Here is a 27,687-nt window from a genome sequence, read left to right as displayed (position 1 = left end):
CATCTCTCCCTCACTCTCCTCTTCCCTAATTTAATTCCGCCTCTATCCATCTCTCTCTCTCTCCATCTCCCCCTCTAATTCTCCACTCTCTGTCTCTCCGTCTTTGCCCCTTTCTCTCTCTCTGGGCCCCCCTCCCTTTTTATGCCATTCTCTCTCTACCTCCGTCTTTCTCTCTCTCTGTTCCCTTGCACCTCTCTTCCTTCCTCTTCACCTCTCTCTCTCCAGCCTCCCCTCTCTCTTAGTCTGCCTCTCTCCATCTATCCCCTCACTCTCTCTCTCTCTCTCTCCTACTCCCCTCTCTCTCTCTCTCTCTCCTACTCCCCTCTCTCTCCATCCCTCCCTGTCTGCCTTTCTATCTATCCCCTCTCTCTTTCTCAGTCTTCCCCGCTCTATCTCTCCATCTCCGCCCTCTTCCTCCCATCTCTCTCTCTCTCTCCATCTCCGCCCCACCCTGTTTGCCTTTCTATCTATCCCCTCTTTCTTTCTCAGTCTTTCCCGCTCTATCTCTCCATCTCCGCCCTCTTTCTCCCATCTCTCTCTCTCTCTCTCTCTCTCTCTCTCTCCTCCTGCACCTCTCTTCCTTCCTCTTCACCCTGCTCTCTCTCCATCTCCCCTTCTCCATCTGCCCCCTCTCTCTTTCTCCCCCCTCTTTCTCTTTCTCCCTCTCTCTTTCTCTCCGTCTCCGCCCCCTTCTCTCTCTCTGTCTCTCTCTCCCCCCCTCCGTTTCACATCTCACTCTGTAACCCTGCACATTTTTTTTCCTCTTCACCCCTATCTCTCTCTTCTTCACTCACTTTCCTCTTCCCTAATATAATTAATTTAATTTAGTAAATTCTTCCACTAGCATTGTCTTTCCTCAGCTCTCTTGTTGAAGCCGCTTTTGTTTTCTCTGACGTCCTAGTGGATGCTGGGAACTCCGTAAGGACCATGGGGAATAGACGGGCTCCGCAGGAGACTGGGCACTCTAAAAGAAAGATTAGGTACTATCTGGTGTGCACTGGCTCCTCCTTCTATGCCCCTCCTCCAGACCTCAGTTAGATTTCTGTGCCCGCCCGAGCTGGATGCACACGAGGGGCTCTCCTGAGCTCCTAGAAAGAAAGTCTATTTTAGGTTTTTTATTTTACAGTGAGACCTGCTGGCAACAGGCTCACTGCAACGAGGGACTAAGGGGAGAAGAAGCGAACCTACCTGCTTGCAGCTAGCTTGGGCTTCAAGGGCTACTGGACACCATTAGCTCCAGAGGGATCGACCGCAGGACCCGTCCTTGGTGTTCGTTCCCGGAGCCGCGCCGCCGTCCCCCTTACAGAGCCAGAAGCTAGAAGAGGTCCGGATAAATCGGCGGCAGAAGACTTCAGTCTTCACCAAGGTAGCGCACAGCACTGCAGCTGTGCGCCATTGCTCCTCTTGTACACCTCACACTCCGGTCACTGATGGGTGCAGGGCGCTGGGGGGGAAGCGCCCTGAGCAGCAATAATTAGACCTTGGCTGGCAAAATAATCACAATATATAGCCCTAGAGGCTATATATGTGATAAATACCCCTGCCAGATTCCATAAAAAAGCGGGAGAAAAGTCAGCCGAAAAAGGGGCGGAGCTATCTCCCTCAGCACACTGGCGCCATTTCTCCCTCACAGCTCCGCTGGAAGGAAGCTCCCTGGCTCCCCCCTGCAGTCTGCACTACAGAAGGGTAAAAAAGAGAGGGGGGGCACTAAATTTAGGCGCAGTATATAATTTATAGCAGCTATAAGGGGATATAATTCAGTTAGTCCCTGTATTATATAGCACTCTGGTGTGTGCTGGCATACTCTCTCTCTGTCTCCCCAAAGGGCTTTTTGTGGGGTCCTGTCCTCTGTCAGAGCATTCCCTGTGTGTGTGCGGTGTGTCGGTACGGCTGTGTCGACATGTTTGATGAGGAGGCTTATGTGGAGGCAGAGCAGATACCTATAAATGTGATGTCACCCCCTGCGGGGCAGACACCTGAGTGGATGGACTTATGGAAGGAATTACGTGCAAGTGTCGACTCCTTACATAAAAAATTTGACGACATGCCAAATGCGGGACAGCCGGCTTCTCAGCTCGTGCCTGCCCAGACGACTCAAGGGCCATCAGGTGCTCCAAAGCTCCCGCTACCTCAGATGGCAGACACAGATGTCGACACGGATACTGATACCAGTGTCGACGACGAAGAGTCTAATTTAATGTCCACTAGGGCCATTCGTTGCATGATTGAGGCAATGAAAGAGGTATTACACATTTCTGATATAAACCCAGGTACCTCAAAAAAGGGTATTATGTTTGGGGAGAAAAAAACTACCAATAGTTTTTCCCCCATCTGAAGAATTAAATGAAGTGCGTGAAGAAGCGTGGGCTTCCCCCGATAAAAAATTGGTAATTTCTAAAAAGTTACTAATGGCGTTCCCTTTCTCGCCAGAGGATAGGTCACGTTGGGAAACACCCCCTAGGGTGGATAAAGCGCTCACACGCTTGTCAAAAAAGGTGGCACTACCGTCTCCGGATAAGGCCGCCCTAAAGGAGCCTGCTGATAGAAAGCAGGAGGCGATCCTGAAGTCTGTATATACACACTCAGGCATTATACTGAGACCAGCGATTGCTTCAGAATGGATGTGCAGTGCTGCAGCTGCGTGGTCAGATTCCCTGTCGGAAAATATTGACACCCTAGACAGGGCAACTATTCTGCTAACCGTAGAGCATATAAAAGACTCTTATACATGAGAGATGCACAGAGGGAGATCTGCCGACTGGCATCTAAAATAAGTGCTCTGTCCATCTCTGCTAGGAGAGGCTTATGGACTCGGCAGTGGACAGGGGATGCAGATTCGAAAAGGCACATGGAAGTTTTGCCTTATAAGGGTGAGGAGTTATTCGGGGATGGTCTCTCAGACCTAGTTTCAACAGCAACAGCTGGGAAGTCAGCATTTTTGCCCCATGTCCCCTCACAGCCTAAGAAAGCGCCGTATTATCAGGTACAGTCCTTTCGACCCCAGAAAAACAGGCGGGGAAAAGGCGGGTCCTTTCTGTCCAGAGGCAGAGGTAGGGGAAAAAAGCTGCAACAAACAGCAGGTTCCCAGGAACAAAAGTCCTCCCCTGCTTCTTCCAAGTCCGCCGCATGACGGTGGGGCTCCACAGGCGGAGCCAGGTACGTTGGGGGGCCGCCTCAAAAATTTCAGCGATCAGTGGGCTCGCTCACAGGTGGATCCCTGGATCCTTCAAGTAGTATCTCAGGGGTACAAGCTGGAATTCGAGGCGCCTCCCCCCCGCCGTTTCCTCAAATCTGCCTTGCCGACAACTCCCTCGGGCAGGGAGGCTGTGCTAGAGGCAATTCACAAGCTGTATTCCCAGCAGGTGATAGTCAAGGTGCCCCTACTTCAACAAGGACGGGGTTACTATTCCACACTGTTTATGGTACCGAAACCGGACGGTTCGGTGAGACCCATTTTAAATGTGAAATCCTTGAACACATACATAAAAAAATTCAAGTTCAAGATGGAATTGCTCAGGGCGGTTATTGCAAGCCTGGACGAGGGGGATTACATGGTATCCCTGGACATCAAGGATGCTTACCTGCATGTCCCCATTTACCATCCTCACCAGGAGTACCTCAGATTTGTGGTACAGGATTGCCATTACCAATTCCAGACACTGCCGTTTGGACTGTCCCCGGCACCGAGGGTGTTTACCAAGGTAATGGCAGAAATGATGATACTCCTTCGAAAAAAGGGAGTTTTAATTATCCCGTACTTGGACGATCTCCTTATAAAGGCGAGGTCCAAGGAGCAGTTGCTACAACAGCACGGATGGATTCTAAACATTCCAAAGTCACAGCTGGTTCCTTCCACACGCCTACTGTTCCTGGGGATGGTTCTGGACACAGAACAGAAAAAAGTGTTTCTCCCGCAGGAGAAAGCCAAGGAGCTGTCATCTCTAGTCAGAGACCTCCTGAAACCAAAACAGGTATCGGTGCATCACTGCACACGAGTCCTCGGAAAAATGGTAGCTCCATACGAAGCAATTCCATTCGGCAGGTTCCATGCAAGAACCTTTCAGTGGGACCTCTTGGACAAGTGGTCGGGATCGCATCTTCAGATGCATCGGCTGATAACCCTGTCTCCAAGGACCAGGGTGTCTCTGCTGTGGTGGCTGCAGAGTGCTCATCTTCTAGAGGGCCGCAGATTCGGCATACAGGACTGGGTCCTGGTGACCACGGATGCCAGCCTTCGAGGCTGGGGGGCAGTCACACAGGGAAGAAATTTCCAAGGACTTTGGTCAAGTCAGGAGTTGTCCCTACACATAAATATTCTGGAACTGAGGGCCATTTACAATACCCTAAGTCAGGCAAGGCCCCTGCTTCAAAACCAGCCAGTACTGATTCAATCAGACAACATCACGGCAGTCGCCCATGTAAACCGACAGGGCGGCACAAGAAGCAGGATGGCGATGGCAGAAGCCACAAGGATTCTCCGATGGGCGGAAAATCACGTCTTGGTACTGTCAGCAGTGTTCATTCCGGGAGTGGACAACTGGGAAGCAGACTTCCTCAGCAGACACGACCTACACCCGGGAGAGTGGGGACTTCATCCAGAAGTCTTCCAACTGTTGGTAAACCGTTGGGAAAGGCCACAGGTGGACATGATGGCGTCCCGCCTCAACAAAAAGCTAAAGAGATATTGTGCCAGGTCAAGGGACCCTCAGGCGATAGCTGTGGACGCTCTAGTGACACCGTGGGTGTACCAGTCGGTTTATGTGTTCCCTCCTCTGCCTCTCATACCAAAGGTACTGAGAATAATAAGAAGGCGAGAAGTAAGAACGATACTCGTGGTTCCGGATTGGCCAAGAAGAGCTTGGTACCCAGAACTTCAAGAAATGATATCAGAGGACCCATGGCCTCTACCGCTCAGACAGGATCTGCTACAGCAGGGGCCCTGTCTGTTCCAAGACTTACCGCTGCTGCGTTTGATGGCATGGCGGTTGAATTCCGGATCCTAAAGGAAAAGGGCATTCCGGAGGAAGTCATTCCTACGCTGATAAAAGCTAGGAAAGAAGTAACCGCAAACCATTATCACCGTATTTGGCGAAAATATGTTGCGTGGTGTGAGGCCAGGAAGGCCCCTACTGAGGAATTTCAGCTGGGTCGTTTTCTGCACTTCCTACAGTCGGGAGTGACTATGGGCCTAAAATTGGGTTCCATTAAGGTCCAGATTTCGGCTCTGTCGATTTTCTTCCAGAAAGAACTGGCTTCACTGTCTGAAGTTCAGACATTTGTAAAGGGTGTGCTACATATTCAGCCCCCTTTTGTGCCTCCTGTGGCACCTTGGGATCTCAACGTGGTGTTGAGTTTCCTGAAATCACATTGGTTTGAGCCACTTAAAACTGTGGATCTGAAATATCTCACGTGGAAAGTGGTCATGTTATTGGCCTTGGCTTCGGCCAGGCGTGTGTCAGAATTGGCGGCTTTGTCATGTAAAAGCCCTTATCTGATTTTCCATATGGATAGGGCAGAATTGAGGACTCGTCCCCAGTTTCTCCCTAAGGTGGTATCAGCTTTTCACTTGAACCAACCTATTGTAGTGCCTGCGGCTACTAGGGACTTGGAAGATTCCAAGTTACTGGACGTAGTCAGGGCCTTGAAAATTTATGTTTCCAGGACGGCTGGAGTCAGGAAAACTGACTCGCTTTTTATCCTGTATGCACCCAACAAACTAGGTGCTCCTGCTTCTAAGCAGACTATTGCTCGCTGGATTTGTAGCACAATTCAGCTGGCGCATTCTGCGGCTGGATTGCTGCATCCTAAATCAGTAAAAGCCCATTCCACAAGGAAAGTGGGCTCATCTTGGGCGGCTGCCCGAGGGGTCTCGGCTTTACAACTTTGCCGAGCTGCAACTTGGTCAGGGGCAAACACGTTTGCTAAATTCTACAAATTTGATACCCTGGCTGAGGAGGACCTTGAGTTCTCTCATTCGGTGCTGCAGAGTCATCCGCACTCTCCCGCCCGTTTGGGAGCTTTGGTATAATCCCCATGGTCCTTACGGAGTTCCCAGCATCCACTAGGACGTCAGAGAAAATAAGATTTTACTCACCGGTAAATCTATTTCTCGTAGTCCGTAGTGGATGCTGGGCGCCCATCCCAAGTGCGGATTGTCTGCAATACTTGTATATAGTTATTGCCTAACTAAAGGGTTATTGTTGAGCCATCTGTTGAGAGGCTCAGTTATACTTCATACTGTTAACTGGGTATAGTATCACGAGTTATACGGTGTGATTGGTGTGGCTGGTATGAGTCTTACCCGGGATTCAAAATCCTTCCTTATTGTGTCAACCCTTCCGGGCACAGTATCCTAACTGAGGTCTGGAGGAGGGGCATAGAGGGAGGAGCCAGTGCACACCAGATAGTACCTAATCTTTCTTTTAGAGTGCCCAGTCTCCTGCGGAGCCTGTCTATTCCCCATGGTCCTTACGGAGTTCCCAGCATCCACTACGGACTACGAGAAATAGATTTACCGGTGAGTAAAATCTTTTTTTTTTTCTGCCTGTCTCCCCCACTGATACATTCCCTTCATGTTTCAGTGAACCCTGTCAACCCAATTTACCCCCTTTAGTCCCTCCTACAGAGCCCTCATACCCTCCACCTCTCCTCTTCTCCTTCTCCCAGTCACCCTCTCCATCCTCCAATGCCTCTCCCTGACACCCACTGCTTCTCCCTCTCCCCGTCACCATTTTACTATCACCCATTGTCTCTCCCTTTCACCAACTGTCCATCTTCCTGTTACCGGCAGCCTCATCCCCGTCCTCCTCTGTTTCAACTCTGAAACACCCACTGTCATGTGGCATATTGTGAACTTGGGGGGTGGGGTGGAGGAGGGGGGCCCAAAGCATAGTTTTGCACCAGGGCCCACCACTCACAAGTTTGCCATTGCCCTTCCCAATGATAAATGTCTGCACATTTGACATCGGGAATCAGTCGTGATGCGGTCAGGATACCGACAGTCGGAATTTCGGCACTGGAATCCCAACATGCGGCCAAAATGCTGACAACGGAACCCCAACAACAACCAAAAATGCAGACGCCGGAATCCCGACACCCGGCATCCTAATCGTAAGTATGCGCCCCACTGTAGTGTTAGCTGGGGATGTTTAGACACCACAAGGGACAGTTAAGGTTAGGCTACGGTGAAAGGAGGGTTACGCTGTAGGGAGGGGGGATTAGGTTTAGGCTTCAGGAATGGAGGGTTATGGATAGGGGGGTATTGGGGGAGGGTAAGAATATTTACTTACCCCCTTTCGGGAATCTCTTCATCAGGGTGCTGCGGTCAGTATTCAGATCTCTGGCATCACGAACAACGGTCAAGCTTATCACACCCTTGACATCTGCCCTAACGGCAGTACAACATGGTTTTGCAAAAGTACAAAATTCTCTTTTTCTTTAGCAGGGTCCACAGGTTATCCACAGGACAACATTGGGATATTAGGTAGCGACAGCGGATTGGCACAAATGATCAAAGCTTTCGGTCTCCCAGAATGCAACGGGCCTGTCCCTATATCCCCCTGCCTCCTGGCTCAGGCAATCCATTTTTTTGTTTGGTGTGGCAGGAGCCATACCATGGTCAGTGGGCTGCTGGTTTTAGCATCCATAAGCTTTTTTATTTTATTTTTATAGTCTTACTATTTTTTCTGAGCGATTTTTCTAAAAGCGTCTTATACGTACCTTAGAAAGAGTCGCTCCAACAGCTCCCCTGCAGGGTTTGCAACAATGCTTACCCAGTGCTGTTTTGGCGGGCGTCTGTGTAGGATGTACTAGCAAGTCCAGCAGACATTACCAGGCTGTGGCCGGAGCACGGGGAGAAGGTAAGGCATCGGTTCCGCTTAGTAGAGGAAACACGAGACACAACCGCACTGTTTCGGGATGGAGACTACAGAACAGTCGCTGATACGGCTGCCACCTCGGGTGCACCAGCGCTAGGCCTTAGGGATCATAGGCTCCAAGGGTAGTATGAGGTCGCGATCCCTAGGGTTGACGTCAGCAGTGGGGAGTAAGACGCTCCCTTGGTCGCCTCTCCCCCCGATTCATGACCAGTTTCCTCTGAGTTTCCCGCCATGAACTGATTTCCCGCTTCCGTCTGAGACACTGTGTATCTAAAGGACCCAGTCGCGGCTTAGGCGGCTGCATGACTGGTGCGTCGGTGTTCACTTGGGCGTCTGTGTTTACTGTAGGTTCACGGGACGTTTGTGTATATTAATAGCGCCTGGATCCACTCAGTCTCCCTTTATCCCACTCTCCTGAGCCGGATGATACAGCACTTAGGGGGTAATTTCGACCTGATCGCACGCTGCTGTTTTTCGCAGCGATCAGGTCACTACTGCGTATGCACCGCAATGCGCAGGTGCGTCGTACAGGTACAGAGCGCATCGTTGCTGTGCAATGGATTTAACGAAGAGTACATTCGCACAGCCGATCGCAAGGAGATTGACAGGAAGAAGGCGTTTGTGGGTGGCAACTGACCGTTTTCTGGGAGTACCGTGGAAAACGTAGGCGTGTCCAGGCGTTTGCAGGGCTGGTGTCTGACGTCCATTCCGGGACCTGACAGGCTGAAGTGATCGCAGCGGCTGAGTAAGTTCAGAGCTACTCAGAAACTGCACGAAACCTTTTTGCACAGCTCCCCTGCACAAGCGATCACACACTTGCTATGCTAAAATACACTCCCCCATAGGCATAGAAACATAGAATTTGGCAGCAAATAAGAACCACTTGGCCCATCTAGTCTGCCATTTTATTTAACCATATTTTTATCTCAAAACATATTTCTTTGTAAGGATATCCTTATGTCTATCCCATGCATGTTTAAATTGTTCTACTGTCTTAGCCTTTACCACTTCTGATGGGAAGCTATTCCACTTGTCCACTACCCTTTCTGTGATGTATATTTCTCCTGAACCTCCCCCCCCTCCAGTCTCAGTGTTTGTCCTCGTGTCCTATCATTTGGAGAATGTTTCCCTTGTAGACTTTGTTAAAACCCTTGATATATTTGAAAGTTTCTATCATGTCCCCCCTTTCACTTCTCTGCTCCAAACTTTTTATTCTTTCTGGGTATGTTTTGTGATGTAGGTCATGCACCATTTTAGTTGCCCTTCTTTGTACAGTCTCTAATGTATTAATATCCTTTTGAAGATATGGCCTCCAGAACTGAACACAGTATTCTAGATAAGGCCGTACCAATGACCTATACAGTGGTATTATTACTTTCTGCTGCTGATTCCTCTCCCAGTGCAGCCAAGCATCTGACTAGCCTTCCTCATTGCTTTGTTACATTGCTTACCTGCTTTTAAGTCTCCTGAAATAGTGACTCCTAGATCCCTTTCCTTCTCAGAAGTTTCCAGTGTAGTGCCATTAATACAATGTTTAGCCTTTGGATTTTTGAGACCCACGTGCACGATTTTGCATTTTTGGGCATTGAACTATAATTGCCACACTCTTGACTATTCCTCTAGTCTACCTAGATCCTCAGTCATTTGTTTTACCCCACCTGGTGTGTCTACCCTGTTGCATACCTTTGTGTCATCTGCAAAAAGGCATACTTTCCCTTTAATGCCATTTGCAATGTCACCAATAAAGATATTAAAAAGCACTGGTCCAAGTACAGGACCCTGGGGACGACTATCTGATCGCACGGCTGCAAAAAACTGCTACCGTGCGATCAACTTGGAATTACCCCCTAAGTTTCTAGCTACCTTTGAGTACGAATAGTTGGATAAGTGCCTGATGCATATGAGTCTGTAAACTATTGCTGCTGTTTCTTTCGCAGTGCAACTGAATACGTTTAAGGTCCTATATAAGGTAATGCAGTAATATTTCTCCTAAATACTTGAAATGTATCTGTAGTTGATTATGTTCTCATATTACTTATACTAATGTATAACCTGTGACTGATTGCTAGTGTGATTGCTGACTTTTCTATAATTCTGTCAGTTTCTGTGTATTCCGATCCCCAGTGCTGGTGCAAAGCAGGAAGGGATCGGATTGTATGTCACTTTAACAAATTTTAAAGTGATTGCAGTCACAAATTGTGTAGTTAACACTGTACAGGTGTGTGATTTATTTATCATGTCTAAGAGAGGCAAGGGTGAGGAGGATACACTCTCCACAGCAGCACCAACACTCATTTCATGTTTGTCTTGCAAAGCTGGGTTAACCTCTCAGGATCTGGTTCAAAATGGATTATGTGCAAATTGTTTTAGCTTTCATCGAAGCCTCTTGAATAATCCGAGGCAGGCTCAGGTTCAAGTTGAACCCCCATGGGCTACTTTAGTACAGACATTATGCAGTATAGCTGAGCAGATAATGCCAGCTCCTATACCAGGGATAGGTTACCCTACTAACCCTTACATGCAATATTCTACCTGGGGTTTATCACATCCAGTACAGGAAACGGCAGCCTCTCAACAAAAACAGGCTGAAAGGCCGGTGGTAAGTAAATCACATAGACATGAAACAACATATTCACAGTCTACACTTGTTTCACATGAGGGCTCGTCAGAGGATGAGGACTCATCATACTCCGGGTATGCATACAGAGACTAGGAGGAAGGACCAGCTTGGTGGACATATCTGAGCTAATTAGTACTATGAAAGCCATGTTGTCCTTAGAGGAGGCAGCAGAGCCTTTGTTAAAATCTAAGGCACCTGTGTTTAAACGTCCCAAAACAGGACTGAGTTTCCTGGGTCAGAACAGCTGACGGAAATTATGCAAGAGGCTTGGGTTACACCCGGTAAGAAGTTTAGAATTCCAAAGAAATGGAATTCCAATTATCCTCTTTCAGCTGGGGACTGTTTAAAAAGGAAGGTGGCTCCCAAAGTAGATACGCACGTCATTCGAATGGTGCAAAAATCTACATTACCTCTGCCTTCAGCATAATTAAATGATGTCACGGATAGGAAGATAGATGGTTTTTTAAAACCATTTTCTCTTACGTCCTAGAGGATTCTGGGGTCCACATTAGTACCATTGGGTATAGATGGGTCCACCAGGAGCCATTGGCACTTTAACAGTTTAACAGTGTGGGCTGGCTTCTCCCTCTATGCCCCTCCTACCAGACTCAGTTTAGAAAATGTGCCCGGAGGAGCCGGTCACAGCTAGGGGAGCTCTACAGAGCTTTCTTAGTAAAAGTTTATTTTAGAGTTTTATATTTTGCAGGGAGGCTGCTGGCAACAGCCTTCCTGCAGCGAGGGACTTAGGGGGGGAGCAGTGTCTACCATACAGGGTTTGATCCACTGTCTCCGCTGACTGGACACTGAGCTCCAGAGGGGATAGATTGTTCCCCGTCAAAGGGGATCGCTCACCCCAGCAGCATGCCGCCACTCCCTTGCAGGAAGAGTGGCCAGTGAGGCCATGATTTGGGTATACGAGCTGTTGAATACTTTCTCAAAATGGAAGAAATGACTGAATTTCATCATTTTTTGCTCCAACTCTTACATTTTGTACTACATCAAAATTATTTCACTTTCAACAACCTCTTTTACACCCAGGTAAGAGGGACAGCTATGGGGGCAGCTTGTGCCCCGGCATATGCGAACCTCTTCCTGGGGTGGTGGGAGAGGGAGTTTGTATTCACAGACAGTATGGAGGAATATATTCAACATGTCGCTCTATGGACTCGTTACATAGACGACATTCTCCTGATTTGGAGTGGAACAGCGGAGGAACTTGGCATGTTTATAAATCATCTCAATAATAATAACTTAAACCTCAGGTTCACTTTTGAATGCAACTCAAACAGTATTTCCTTTTTGGGGGGGCCGGTGTGAAGATGGTGGCATCAGGGTAGAAGCGCAGTATTAACTGCGCTCCGGAGGCTCAGCGGTACATAGAAGCGGGAAGACAGCGCCATTATGGGGGCGGAGCTTCTCAGAGCGGACCCAGCAGCGTTCAGCGCCATCTTCCTGCCTGCACAGCGCTGTCCAGGAAGAAGCAAGTCCCTCCACAGCAACTCCAGCTCTCAGAATCTACAGAGACGAGCATAACCTTCTTTCAACAGAAATCTACCGCAAAAGCACCTCTACAAATACTCTATTACATCAGACCAGCTCCCATTTCCCCCCCACAATTACCAATATCCCCAAAGGGGAATTCTTACGCCTACGAAGAAACTGTTTCAACGACAAGATATTTGCCACTCGCAGCAAAGAACTGGCACATAGACTGAAAGAACGAGGATACAGTTCCAGATCCATCAAAAAAGCTAAAAAGATCTGCTTTCATACACCGAGAGAGTCACTAATTTTCCATGAGTCCAAAACCACGAAAGATAATACGACAATTCGATTCGTGGGTGACTTTTGTGATGAATGGAAAGAAATCAAATCCATTTTACAACGACATTGGTCTATTCTGTTATCTGACAATGACCTATCACAGAAACTCAATGACACAACAGATCTTAGCTGGAGACGTTCTCCAAATCTGAGAGACCATCTTGTAAAAAGTAATTTCATATCAAGACCAGCACGAGACCCCATTGCAATAGGAAGCTATCCATGTGGAAATTGCAAAATCTGTGAGCATATTGTCAATCTTCAAACCACAACTGACAGATATGGGGATACCATCAAAATCAAGGATTTCAACTCTAATTAATTAATTTACATTTTGGGATAGACAAAATCCTATGATAATTGCCAGTTAAATATTACTGTTACTTTGCCCTTTGCCTTATAGCCATTTTTTTAGAGGACCAATAATAAAAGTTACATTTTAAACATTACAAGACCACCTGATTTACAATAAAAGTGTGCCCCAGAAAAGACATATAGTCTTTCTTTTCCTTTTGGCTCTTGTACTATACAAGAACCATACACTTTCCCTGGATCTGTCTATACTCCATGGTACTAATGTGGACCCCAGCATCCTCTACAGACTACGAGAAAAGGATTTACCGATAGGTAACCAAAATCCTATTTTCTCCTTGTCTGTAGCAATCGTAAGGCCAGCCATGGCTTCATCCTGGATGGCAAAAGCAGTGGCAGCCTGGGCTGATGCATTGAAGGATGATCTTTCATTGGCATCTAGAGAGCAAAAATCCCATATTGCACATGTTAAACAGGCGGCTATTTTTATGGAAGAAGCAGCCTTGGATATGGGTATAATTGCCTCTCAAGCATCAGCTTCAGCAGTAGCAGCTCGCAGAGCAGTTTGGCTGCGTACATAGAAAGCTGACTCAGAATCTAAGAATGTTCTAGAGCAGTGATGGCTAACCTTGACACTCCAGCTGTTGTTGAACTACACATCCCAGCATGCCCTGCAACAGTTTTAGCATGGCCAAATAGCAAAAATGTAGCAAGGCATGCTGGTATGTGTAGTTCAACAACAGCTGGAGTGTCCAGGTTAGCCATCACTGTTCTAGAGTCTTTGCTTTTTACTGGAGATACTCTTTTTGGTAAAGAATTGAACAGTATTTTGGAGTCAGAAGCAGACTCTCAAGAAAGTGAAGTTTCCTTCCGCATATATATCCAAGCCTAGATTTCCAGCTTTTCGGTCCTTTCGGACTCGAGGAAAAGCAAAAGGATAGGGTTATAGCAAACAGTCTCAATCTGACAAGTCTGGTAAGACTAAAAAGCATTGGGCTACCAGAGGGCCGGCTTCCAAACCAGAAGATAAGCCATCAGCCTGATGGTTTGGGCCTCCACCTGGGAGACCCCTGGGTGGGAGGCCGACTTCTTCATTCTGCACAGATCTGGCAGCAGTCCACCATGGATGCCTGGGTGCAAGAAGCAGTATCTCACGGTTGTGTATTTGCTTTCAAGAAACTCCCTCCTCAAAGGTTTTTATTGTATCAGCCCGTCTTCAGTGGACACGAAGGCACGGGCTTTGCAAGAGGCAGTTCAGAAGTTGCTTCAGTCGGGTGTGATAATTCCAGTTCCTCCTGCGCAACAAGGACAAGGTTTTCATTCCAACCTGTTTCTGGTTCAGAAGCCAAATGGGTCGTTCCGGCCCATACTCAATCTCAAAGTGCTAAACAAGTACATTTGGGTGCCTTGGTTTCATATGGAGACTTTACAGTCCATTATTCTTGCCATGGAGTCGGAGGATTTTATGGTATCCCTGGATGTCCAGGATGCTTTCCTGCATGTTCCTATAGCACTGTCCCATCAGTGCTATCTCCGGTTTGCTATCCTCCAGCAACACTTTCAGTTTCAGGCCCTACCATTTGGACTGGCCACAGCTCCCAGAGTGTTCACCAATATTATGGTGGTAATTGCAGCTTATCTCCGTCAGCAGGGGATAAGAATTTTTCCAAACCTCAACGACTTATTAATCCTGTCAGTCTCAGGAATTGCTTCAGTGTCATCTGCAACAGACAATAGCTTGTTTGTAGAGACACGGTTGGCTCCTAAATTGGGCAAAGTCGTCCCTGGTTCCGTCACAAACGATGACTAACTTGGGGGCTGTGTTGGATTTGAGTCTTCAGAGAGTTATTTTACCTCTGAACAAAATATCCAACATTCAGTCAAGGATTCAGGAGTTGCTGCACAGTCGAAGGATATCCATTCACGCGGCAATGCATGTGATGGGATTAATGGTGTCGACATTCGACATGGTGGCGTATGCTCAGTTCCACTCGAGGCCCTTACAAGGTCTGATCCTTTCCAAATGGAATGGGTTACATCAGACAATAAAAACTCAGACTATGATGCTTCCTCTGGAAGTAAAGAGGTCATTAGCCTGGTGGCTACACACACCCCTTCTGGACAAAGGGAGATACTTTTGAATATCAGATTGGGAAATTCTGACAATGGATTCCAGCCTTCAGGGAGCGGTGTCCGGAAAGAGTTGCTTCCAGGGCCGTGGATTAAGGAAGAAAGTTGCCTGCCAATAAATATATTGGAACTTCATTCCATATATATGGCACTTATTCAGTCAAAGGACATCCTTCAGGGGAACAGGGGAAACCAGTTCAAATCCGCTCTGACAAAGCAGCGGCAGTAGCGTACCTCAACCATCATCATCCAGCCTTGTCCGCAGTGTTCATTCCAGGAGTCCTGAACTGGGAAGCGGATTTTCTCAGTCGACACGCCATTCATGCAAACGAATGGGCTTTACACCTCGAGGTCTTCCAAACTCTGGTAGACAAGTGGGGGTTACCGGAGATAGATCTCATGGTGTCCAGTCAGAACAACAAAGTTCCCGCATACGGGTCAAGAACAAAGGATCCCAAAGCGACCTCTGTGGATGCCGGGTCAGTGTGATGGGTCTTTCTTCTGGCCTATTTGTTTCCACCCATCGCCCTGTTACCCAGGGTGATGCGAAAGGCAAAACAAGGAAGGGGCGCCTCTATACTTATAGCTCCGGCTTGCCCCAGAAGACATTGGTACACAGATCTGCAGAGGCTGTCGATGGATGCTTTATTCCTACTCCCTCATCGACCAGATCTACTGTCTCAGAGTCCTTGCTACTACAAGCACCTGGATCGGCTGTCTTTGACAGCGTGACTCTGGAGACTTCCATCCTGAAAACAAGAGGATTCCCACAACAGGTAATTCAAACAATGCTCAGCAAGGAAAACTTCCTCAGCTCACATTTATCACAGAATATGGCAAACCTATATTCAATGGAGCAGTGACCGGACATTTGACCCTAGGTCTTTCAGAGTTTCCAGAATCCTAGCATTCCTTCAGGCAGGAGTGGACAAAGGTTTACGGGTGGCTTTCTTGAGAGTGCAAGTGTCAGCATTGACTGTATGGTTCAAAAAGAAAATTGCTAACCTACAGGCTGTGCGCACTTTTTTCCAGGGAATGCTGCACATTCAACCTCCTTTTGTTCCTCCTACAGTGCCTTGGGTCTTACTTCAGCTAGGAGAGTTTCAGATTTAGGGGCATTGTTATGCCGCCCTCCTTTTTTTTTCATTTTTATCCAGATAGAGCGGTTCTTAGAACCAAATCTGTGTATCTTCCTAAGGTGGTGTGCGAGAGATGCATCGTTGGGCATAGTCCGTGCCTTACGGATCTATGTGGATCATACCAGTGCCATCTGAAAGACAGACAATCTCTTCGTTCTCTACGGATTTCACAAGAGAGGATGACCTGCTAATAATCAGACGCTGGCGAGGTGGCTTCAGATGACTATTTCAGAAGCATATTCTCAAGCTGATCTCCATGTTCCAGCTAATGTCTCTGCTCACGCTACTCGTAAGGTAGGTCCGTCATGGGCAGCACAACAGATATGTAAGGCAGCCACATGGTCTTCCATTAACAAATTCATTAGACATTATGCCTTTGATACCTTTGCTTCTCAGGACGCTGAATTCGGGCGAAGAATTCTCCTGTCCAATCAGGAGCGTCCCCACAACTAAATTTGCGCTGGGACATCCCAATGTTATCCTGTTGATAACCTGTGTACCCTGCAGGAGAAATATTTGTAATAGTAGACTTACCATTGACAACTGTATTTCTCCTAAGTCCACAGGATCCACAGGGATCCCACCCTGACGCAACTGATTTGAGGATCCTTTCACCTGCTAACCTCTTCCTTCTTGTATGGAGGGGTGTGCATGTGTGTTCTTCTCGCCTGGTTAGGGCTCTCTATGATGCTCCTGCCTTGAGCTTTGGAAAACAACTGAATTGCCTGAGCCAGGAGGCGGGGATATTGGGACGGGCCCGTTGCATTCTGGGAGACCGAAAGCTTTAATCATTGGTGCCAATCCGCTGTCGCTACCTAATATCCCAATGTTATCCTGTGGACTTAGGAAAAATAGAGTTATCAACAGTAAGTCTTTCATAACGAATATTTTTTTATTTGCTCCTAACTGTGAAGCAGGCCTCTGTGTGATTTAGGCTTAAGTGACAATAAAACATCCATAGTGCGCTGCAGTGAGCATGCTAAAAGCTATAGTTTATTGAACTCCTTGGCTAGTGCTCGCTGTGTACTTGGGCCCTCATTCCGAGTTGTTCGCTCGTTGCCGAATTTCGCTATATTGCGATTAGTTGCTTACTGCGCATGCGCAATGTTCGCAGAGCGCATGCGCTTAGTTATTTTACTCAAAAGTTAGGTATTTTACTCACGGCATTACGAGGATTTTTCTTCGTTCTGGTGATCGGAGTGTGATTGACAGGAAGTGGGTGTTTCTGGGCGGAAACTGGCCGTTTTATGGGTGTGTGTGAAAAAACGCTGCAGTTTCTGGGAAAAACGCGGGAGTGGCTGGAGAAATGGGGGAGTGCCTGGGCGAACGCTGGGTGTTTTTGTGACGTCAAACCAGGAACGAAACTGACTAAACTGATCGCAGTGGCAGAGTAAGTGTCGAGCTACTGAGAAACTGCTAAGAAATTTCTATTCGCAATTTTGCGAATCTTTCGTTCGCAATTCTGCTATGCTAAGATACACTCCCAGAGGGCGGCGGCTTAGCGTGTGCAATGCTGCTAAAAGCAGCTAGCGAGCGAACAACTCGGAATGAGGGCCTTTGTGAGCAAAACAACTCAAGAAGTCTTTTTGGGACCTGTGTTACAGACCTTAATATGTTTGAACACTTACCAGCCATTCCAACATTTGGAAACATGTATATAAAGGATGTAATATAGAATGCTCTTTTGCTGATATGGACATAGTTAATTATAAACTAAAAATATTTCTCTGACGTCCTAGTGGATGCTGGGACTCCGTAAGGACCATGGGGAATAGCGGCTCCGCAGGAGACAGGGCACAAAATAAAAGCTTAAGGATCAGGTGGTGTGCACTGGCTCCTCCCCCTATGACCCTCCTCCAAGCCCCAGTTAGATTTTTGTGCCCGGCCGAGAAGGGTGCAATCTAGGTGGCTCTCCTGAGCTGCTTAGAATAAAAGTTTAGTTTAGGTTTTTTTTATTTTCAGTGAGTCCTGCTGGCAACAGGCTCACTGCATCGTGGGACTAAGGGGAGAAGAAACGGACTCACCTGAGTGCAGAGTGGATCGGGTTTCTTAGGCTACTGGACATTAGCTCCAGAGGGACGATCACAGGTTCAGCCTGGATGGGTCACCGGAGCCGCGCCGCCGTCCCCCTTACAGAGCCAGAAGAGACGAAGAGGTCCGGTGAAATCGGCGGCAGAAGACATCCTGTCTTCAGTCTAAGGTAGCGCACAGCACCGCAGCTGTGCGCCATTGCTCTCAGCACACTTCACACTCCGGTCACTGAGGGTGCAGGGCGCTGGGGGGGAGCGCCCTGAGACGCAATATAACAGTATATACCTTAGGTGACAAAAAGAATACATCACATATAGCTCCTGGGCTATATGGATGTATTTTAATCCCCTGCCATTTTTGCACAAAAAAGCGGGAGATAAGGACGTCGTGAAGGGGCGGAGCCTATCTCCTCAGCACACAAGCGCCATTTTCCCTCACAGCTCCGCTGGAAGGACGGCTCCCTGACTCTCCCCTGCAGTCCTGCTTCAGAATCAGGGTAAAAAAGAGAAGGGGGGGCATTTTTGGCAGCAAATAACGATAATAACAGCAGCTATAAGGGAATAACACTTATATAAGGTTATCCCTGTATATATATATAGCGCTGGGTGTGTGCTGGCAGACTCTCCCTCTGTCTCTCCAAAGGGCTAAGTGGGGTCCTGTCCTCTATCAGAGCATTCCCGGTGTGTGTGCTGTGTGTCGGTACGCGTGTGTCGACATGTATGAGGAGGAAAATGATGTGGAGGCGGAGCAGTTGCCTGTGTTGGTGATGTCACCCCCTAGGGAGTCGACACCTGACTGGATGATTGTATTTAAACAATTAAGTGATAATGTCAGCAATTTGCAAAAAACTGTTGACGACATGAGACAGCCGGCAAATCAATTAGTGCCTGTCCAGGCGTCTCAGACACCGTCAGGGGCGCTAAAACGCCCGTTACCTCAGTGGGTCGACACAGACCCTGACACAGATACTGAGTCTAGTGTCGACGGTGACGAGACAAACGTAATGTCCAGTAGGGCCACACGTTACATGATCACGGCAATGAAAGAGGCATTGAACCTTTCTGACACTACAAGTACCACAAAGAAGGGTATTATGTGGGGTGAGAAAAAACTACCAATAGTTTTTCCTGAGTCAGAGGAAATAAATGAGGTGTGTGAAAAAGCGTGGGTTTCCCCCGATAAAAAACAGCTAATTTCTAAAAAATTATTAGCATTATATCCCTTCCCGCCAGAGGTTAGGGCGCGTTGGGAAACACCCCCTAGGGTAGATAAGGCGCTCACACGTTTATCTAAACAAGTAGCGTTACCGTCTCCTGATACGGCCACCCTCAAAGAACCAGCTGATAGAAGGCTGGAAAATATCCTAAAAAGTATATACACACATACTGGTGTTATACTGCGACCAGCAATCGCCTCAGCCTGGATGTGCAGTGCTGGAGTCGCATGGTCGGATTCCCTGACTGAGAATATTGATACCCTGGATAGGGACAATATTTTGTTAACTATAGAACATTTAAAGGATGCATTACTATATATGCGTGATGCACAGAGGGATATTTGCACCCTGGCATCAAGAGTAAGTGCTATGTCCATCTCTGCCAGAAGAGCGTTATGGACGCGACAGTGGTCAGGGGATGCGGATTCCAAACGGCACATGGAAGTATTGCCGTATAAAGGGGAGGAGTTATTTGGGGCTGGTCTATCGGACCTGGTGGCCACGGCAACGGCTGGAAAATCCACCTTTTTACCCCAGGTCACTCCACATCAGCAGAAAAAGACACCGCCTTTTCAAACTCAGTCCTTTCGTTCCCATAAGTACCAGCGAGCAAAAGGCCACTCTTTTCTGCCCCGGGGCAGAGGAAGAGGAAAAAGACTGCACCATGCAGCCGCTTCACAGGAGCAGAAGCCCTCCCCTGCTTCTGCCAAGTCTTCAGCATGACGCTGGGGCTTTACAAGCAGACTCAGATATGGTGGGGGCCCGTCTCAAGAATTTCAACGCGCAGTGGGCTCACTCGCAAGTGGATCCCTGGATTCTACAGGTAGTATCGCAAGGGTACAAACTGGAATTCGAGGCGTTTCCCCCTCGTCGGTTCCTGAAGTCTGCTTTACCAAAGTCTCCCTCCGACAGGGAGGCAGTTTTGGAAGCCATTCACAAGCTGTATTCCCAGCAGGTGATAATCAAGGTACCCCTCCTGCAACAAGGAAAGGGGTATTATTCCACGCTGTTTGTGGTACCGAAGCCGGACGGCTCGGTGAGACCAATTTTAAATCTGAAATCCTTGAACACTTACATAAAAAGGTTCAAATTCAAGATGGAGTCACTCAGAGCAGTGATAGCGAACCTGGAAGAAGGGGACTATATGGTGTCTCTGGACATCAAAGATGCTTATCTCCACGTCCCAATATACCCTTCTCACCAAGGGTACCTCAGGTTTGTAGTACAAAACTGTCATTATCAGTTTCAGACGCTGCCGTTTGGATTGTCCACGGCACCTCGGGTCTTTACCAAGGTAATGGCCGAAATGATGATTCTTCTACGAAGAAAAGGCATTTTAATTATCCCTTACTTGGACGATCTCCTGATAAGGGCAAGATCCAGGGAACAGTTAGAAGTCGGAGTAGCACTATCTCAGGTAGTGTTACGTCAGCACGGGTGGATTCTAAATATTCCAATATCGCAGCTGATTCCAACGACACGTCTACTGTTCCTAGGAATGATTCTGGACACAGTCCAGAAGAAGGTGTTTCTCCCGGAGGAGAAGGCCAGGGAGTTATCCGAGCTAGTCAGGAACCTCCTAAAACCAGGCCAGGTCTCAGTGCATCAGTGCACGAGGGTCCTGGGAAAAATGGTGGCTTCTTACGAAGCGATTCCATTCGGAAGATTCCATGCAAGAACATTTCAGTGGGATCTACTGGACAAATGGTCCGGATCGCATTTGCAGATGCATCAGCGGATAACCCTGTCGCCAAGGACAAGGGTGTCTCTCCTGTGGTGGCTGCAGAGTGCTCATCTACTAGAGGGCCGCAGATTTGGCATTCAGGATTGGATCCTGGTAACCACGGATGCCAGCCTGAGAGGCTGGGGAGCAGTCACACAGGGAAGGAATTTCCAGGGCTTGTGGTCAAGCATGGAAACATCTCTTCATATAAACATTCTGGAACTAAGGGCCATTTACAATGCCCTAAGTCAAGCAAAACCTCTGCTTCAGGGTCAGGCGGTGTTGATCCAATCGGACAACATCACGTCAGTCGCCCACGTAAACAGACAGGGCGGCACGAGAAGCAGGAGGGCAATGGCAGAAGCTGCAAGGATTCTTCGCTGGGCGGAAAATCATGTGATAGCACTGTCAGCAGTGTTCATTCTGGGAGTGGACAACTGGGAAGCAGACTTCCTCAGCAGACACGACCTTCACCCGGGAGAGTGGGGACTTCACCCAGAAGTCTTCCACCTGATTGTAAACCGTTGGGAAAAACCAAAGGTGGACATGATGGCGTCACGTCTAAACAAAAAAAACTGGACAGATATTGCGCCAGGTCAAGGGACCCTCAGGCAATAGCAGTGGACGCTCTGGTAACGCCGTGGGTGTACCAGTCAGTGTATGTGTTCCCTCCTCTGCCTCTCATACCAAAAGTACTGAGAATCATAAGAAGGAGAGGAGTAAGAACTATACTCGTGGTCCCGGATTGGCCAAGAAGGACTTGGTACCCGGAACTTCAAGAGATGCTCACGGACGAACCGTTGCCTCTACCTCTAAGACAGGACCTGCTACTGCAGGGGCCTTGTCTGTTTCAAGACTTACCGCGGCTGCGTTTGACGGCATGGCGGTTGAACGCCGGATCCTGAGGGAAAAAGGCATTCCAGAAGAAGTCATTACTACTCTGGTCAAAGCCAGGAAGGACGAAACCGCAAAACATTATCACCGCATTTGGCGTAAATATGTTGCGTGGTGTGAGGCCAAGAGGGCCCCTACAGAGGAATTTCAACTGGGTCGTTTCCTTCATTTCCTGCAAACAGGACTGTCTATGGGCCTAAAATTAGGGTCCATTAAGGTTCAAATTTCGGCCCTGTCGATTTTCTTCCAAAAAGAACTGGCTTCAGTACCTGAAGTTCAGACATTTGTAAAAGGGGTGCTGCACATACAGCCTCCTTTTGTGCCTCCAGTGGCACCTTGGGATCTCAATGTGGTGTTGAGTTTTCTAAAGTCACATTGGTTTGAACCACTTTCCACTGTGGACTTAAAATATCTCACATGGAAGGTGTCGATGCTGTTAGCCTTGGCTTCAGCCAGGCGTGTGTCAGAATTGGCGGCTTTATCATATAAAAGCCCTTACTTAATTTTTCATTCTGACAGGGCGGAATTGAGGACTCGTCCTCAATTTCTACCTAAGGTGGTTTCTGCATTTCACATGAACCAACCTATTGTGGTACCTGCGGCTACCAGGGACTTAGAGGACTCTAAGTTGCTTGACGTTGTCAGGGCCTTGAAAATATATGTTTCCAGGACGGCTGGAGTCAGAAAATCTGACTCGCTGTTTATCCTGTATGCACCCAACAAACTGGGTGCTCCTGCTTCTAAACAGACGATTGCTCGGTGGATTTGTAGTACAATTCAGCTTGCACGTTCTGTGGCAGGATTGCCACAGCCAAAATCAGTAAAAGCCCATTCCACAAGGAAAGTGGGCTCATCTTGGGCGGCTGCCCGAGGGGTCTCGGCTTTACAACTTTGCCGAGCAGCTACTTGGTCAGGGGCAAACACGTTTGCTAAATTCTACAAATTTGATACCCTGGCTGAGGAGGACCTGGAGTTCTCTCATTCGGTGCTGCAGAGTCATCCGCACTCTCCCGCCCGTTTGGGAGCTTTGGTATAATCCCCATGGTCCTTACGGAGTCCCAGCATCCACTAGGACGTCAGAGAAAATAAGATTTTACTTACCGATAAATCTATTTCTCATAGTCCGTAGTGGATGCTGGGCGCCCATCCCTAGTGCGGATTGTCTGCAATACTTGTATATAGTTATTGTTACAAAAATTCGGGTTATTATTGTTGTGAGCCATCTTTTCAGAGGCTCCCTTGCGTTTATCATACTGTTAACTGGGTTCAGATCACAAGTTGTACGGTGTGATTGGTGTGGCTGGTATGAGTCTTACCCGGGATTCAAGATCCTTCCTTATTATGTACGCTCGTCCGGGCACAGTATCCTAACTGAGGCTTGGAGGAGGGTCATAGGGGGAGGAGCCAGTGCACACCACCTGATCCTTAAGCTTTTATTTTGTGCCCTGTCTCCTGCGGAGCCGCTATTCCCCATGGTCCTTACGGAGTCCCAGCATCCACTACGGACTATGAGAAATAGATTTATCGGTAAGTAAAATCTTATTTTATCCTGTTTATTGCTACAACTCATTTTTAAAATACTGTATACAGTAAATATGCCATTTGTGTTAGCTTCATCTTCTATGTTCAGCTGCACCTGCCCCTTTTATGTTAGGTGTCCTCAGTATGTGACCCGCTTCTGAATGCCATTTATGTCATCTGCTCAATATATTGTGTGTAGTTCTGTAAGCTCGACACATTTATCATTCAAGTTCTTTTTTTGTTTGCACCCAGTGCTCTCAAATATTTACCTAAAGTCATCCATTATGAAAGCTGCTTGTTATTGACCTTTATTGATTAGAAGCTCTGTATACTATTGCTGAATGTAAACTGTACGGTTCCGGTATGAATGGTCGACAGTCATTAGGTCGACCACTATTGGTCGCAATTGAAATGGTCGACATGGACAAATGGTCGACACATGGAAAGGTCAACATGGATTTTTGGACTGTTTTTGGTTTAATTTTTACCGTTACATGACCAGGAACCCCAATTAGTGTACCACGTCCTGAAGCTCGCCATGCTGCGTGCAAGGAGCTCGGCACAGGTTACTATTCCCAATTGTAGTCCACATGGATGGTAAAGTATAAAAAAGTTTAAAAAAAATATTATAATTTTTTTAAAGTCATGTCGACCTTTTCATGTGTCGATCATTTGCCCATGCCGACCATGTCAATGTCGACCAATAGTGGTCGACCTTAACATTGTCAACCATATGAACGGTTACCAAACTGTACAGACTGTGATTTCCTCTTATTAGTTTCCTACTTCACCCAATTGAAGACCTAAATATTGTGTTTATTTATAGTATTCTTAATTAGAGGTATTGCCAGGTCTTTGGATTGCTTGAAATTGCCATCTCAGTAGCTAATATGAGCTAATGGATAGTTTCCACCAGTGTTCTTATGGAGTAATCCATATTGCTATCTACTGGTCCACTACTCTCCTGATGTACTCCAAACTGGTCACGTGTTGAAGACTCCTATGTGAACTTGAGGGGTGACTCCTCTTTTGATCAGTTCATTTACCTGTACATTACTACATAAACAGCTACACATATTCTGGAGGAATGGGGTGGGAAATATTGATCTAGAACAGAGGTTCTCAAACTCTGCTCCTGTCACATTTTAAAAATCTACAGGTGACCTTCAATACATGAACCGTGTGGGGTCATGAGGACCGAGTTTGAGAACCTGTGATTTAGAAGCATGGGTTTTCAACCTGCAGCCCTCCAGCTGCTGTGGAACTAGACATCCCAGCATGCCCTGCTACAGTTTTGCTATTAAGGCATGCTAAAACTGAGGCAGGGCATGCTGGGATGTCTAGTTCCACAGCAGCTGTAGGGCCGCAGGTTGAAGACCCATAAGCACTGCATCTGAGTTCCAGTCCTTTGGGAACCCTAACAGTGCATGTTTTATAGCTCTCCTCCATAATCACAAGTGAAATAATTAGAACCACCTGTGAATCTTTTTAAAATGTCAGTAATAAATACACATGTACACCATCTAGGAGATCTGGAAAACATGTACTGTTAGGGATTCTTAAGGACTGAAGTTGGGAAACCTAAACTAAAGTATTCTTTTCAACTTTTTTCCACATTATAAATATTTGTCTGCAAATAGTTTTATTACGGTAGAAAATGTATGAAAATATATACATATATTTATGTTTTACTCTTAGTTATTTACAGATGCCATTAAGCTAGCAGTTTCTTACAAGCGGAACCCAAGGGATTTTATGGATGAAGTGATGCAGGAGCTGGAGGTACAGGCTTGGCAATGTATTAATAAATTATTTGGGACACGGGTGTGTATGCTTGTGCATATTAGTCTTGTTTTAAGGTTAATACATCCCAAAAAGTAAAAAATGGCTTGTTTTGTTAATCCTGTTATAAATACTGTGTACATGCACTTCACCCTCATTTACTTATAAGGTGGCACAACTCTGCACCCTCGAGCCGCCAGTATAAGTAATACATAAAAACTGAACTGCTATATACTAGGTTGACAGAGAAGGTGCAGACATGACATGTAGAGTAGAGATGGGCTTGCACATGAGAGCTTAGGTGCACGTGGTCACTAGGCAGGAAATGACAGAGGCGATGATGCCCATGATCCATATTGTACTTTTACAAACGTGTATGTGTATGGAACGTTTACCTGGGAAATGATGTGCTTATAATCATCCAAGTAGTAGCACCTGTAATAAGAAATATGTACACAACAACTGACCTTATTTATTATTAACAGTTTCTTATATAGCGCAGCATATTCCGTTGCGCTTTACAATTAGAACAACAGTAATAGAACAAAACTGGGTAAAAACAGACAGACAGAGGTAGGAAGGCCCTGCTCGCAAGCTTAGTGGCTGGTTTACTGTCAGCAGTTGGAAAATAAATAATTCAAATAAAACTATAAATGAAAAGGTGCTGTGTATCTCCTTCTGTGCCTGCTTGCATATACACTCACATTAAATAAATGGTAGACCTCCTCAGCACCAAAGCCACCCTTATAACCAAACTCCACTTTGTATACAATAACATGCTCTGTAGAGACACAAAGTCCTGTATACCAGAGCAAGAGTTTCCAGTCTGCTGAAGTCATTTACTGACTCAACTCTTTGTATAATCCTAATACTTGACCCAAATGGTTTTCAAAATAGTGTTTGTTTTTTTCCCCATTTTCAATACATTAATTTGCATTTTCAATTTGTTATAAAAATGAATAGTGTGTGAGTTCATAGATGAAAATTATTTCCAGATCTTTAATTTCATCCTTGGCTGAACATCTGTTTCCCCATTGTATGTGCAGAACTTTGAGCTAGAGAAGCCTGATAACACATCTGATAAAGAGGAGATATCTGAAGATGGAGAGACACCAACGGCTGTGTGAGACAGCAGGCACAGAGGATTTCTGATGACCATTAGTGGTGGCTACAGCCCTGGATTCAGTCCATTTTAGGAATATAGTCTTTAAGAAATGAAACTCTGTAACATCTTTATAAAAGGTAATGGATTCAGACACAGAACGCTGGTGACAGTTGCTGTTACTGCATTATTTGGATTGCTAAAAGCAGAGGTAACACACTTTACTGGAACCCAGATCGGTTGGGCAATGTTCACTTTACCTCATCGTGAAAGCTGTAGCCATTGGCGAACCTCGGTCTCTGACTAGTCATATGCTTGGTGTAGTGGGAATTAATCTCGTTTAGCTCCTCAGTTGACACAGAACTGAATTTAACACCTCGGACAATTGACATCAGTAACAGATTGCTATAAATGTAACAGTTTGCAAGACCTTATACATCGTATTAAATTATTGGTGAATTTCATTGACTCTTGATTTTTGTATAAGCATTTTGATATCTCATAATGTTAAAAGTATATTCTGTAAACAGCAGAGATACTAACTGTATGTGTATAGTGTGTGTGTGTGTGTGTGTGTGTGTATATATATATTATATATATTATACGTAAAAGAACATAAGACCTTCTTGTAGTTACATACCATATACCTTTATGAAGTTAGATTGTAAGATCGCAAGCGCAGAGACTTCTTTCCTCGTGTGCCTTTCCTTACTTACACTGTCTTATACAGGTTGAATATCCCTTATCCAAAATGCTTGGGACCAGAAGTATTTTGGATATTGGATTTTTCCGTATTTTGGAATAATTGCATACCATAATGAGATATCATGGTGATGGGACCCAAGTCTAAGCACAGAATGCATTTATGTTTCATATACACCTTATACACACAGCCCGAAGGTCATTTTAGCCAATATTTTTAATAACTTTGTACATTAAACAAAGTGTGTCTACATTCACACAATTCATGTATGTTTCATATACACCTTATACACACAGCCTGAAGGTCATTTAATACAATATCTTTAATAACTTTGTGTATTAAACAAAGTTTGTGTACATTGAGCCATCAGAAAACAAAGGTTTCACTATCTCACTCAAAAAATTCTGTATTTCGGAATATTTGGATATGGGATACTCAACCTCTACTACCTACTCCCTTTGATGGCACTTGAACCCTGGTTTTCCATACCTGTCCTATATTGTCTTGAACTGTAAGTGCTGTTTTCTCATACGTCCTAGAGGATGCTGGGGATGCTTCAAGAACCATGGGGTATAGACGGGATCCGCAGGAGACATGGGCACTTTAAGACTTTAAATGGGTGTGAACTGGCTCCTCCCTCTATGCCCCTCCTCCAGACTCCAGTTAGATTCTGTGCCCAGGGAGACTGGTCACAAACAGGGGAGTTTCTCTGAAAACAGACTTATGTTAGCTTTTTATGTTCAGGGAGCTCTGCTGGCAACAGGGTCCCTGCTTCGAGGGACTGAGGGGAGAGCAGCAGACCTACTTCTGTGA

The 27,687-nt window shown here is 46.5% G+C and overlaps 1 protein-coding gene across 3 annotated transcripts in view; it reads left to right on the top strand.

The window, feature by feature from the left end:
- RABL2B (RAB, member of RAS oncogene family like 2B) overlaps positions 1 to 26,635 on the top strand; it is a 148,463-nt gene extending 121,828 nt beyond the window's left edge. For all 3 annotated transcript variants that reach the window (XM_063926636.1, XM_063926637.1, XM_063926638.1), the window contains 2 exons: positions 24,986 to 25,069; positions 26,116 to 26,635. In XM_063926636.1, the coding sequence (XP_063782706.1) occupies positions 24,986 to 25,069; positions 26,116 to 26,196 (165 nt within the window). In that variant the 3' untranslated portion in view covers positions 26,197 to 26,635. The remainder of the gene's footprint in view (positions 1 to 24,985; positions 25,070 to 26,115) is intronic.
- Positions 26,636 to 27,687: the final 1,052 nt, after the last annotated feature.

The sequence above is a fragment of the Pseudophryne corroboree genome, chromosome 6, assembly GCF_028390025.1.
Source record: "Pseudophryne corroboree isolate aPseCor3 chromosome 6, aPseCor3.hap2, whole genome shotgun sequence".
NCBI lineage: Eukaryota > Metazoa > Chordata > Amphibia > Anura > Myobatrachidae > Pseudophryne > Pseudophryne corroboree.
This window is presented reverse-complemented; position numbering and strand designations above follow the sequence as displayed.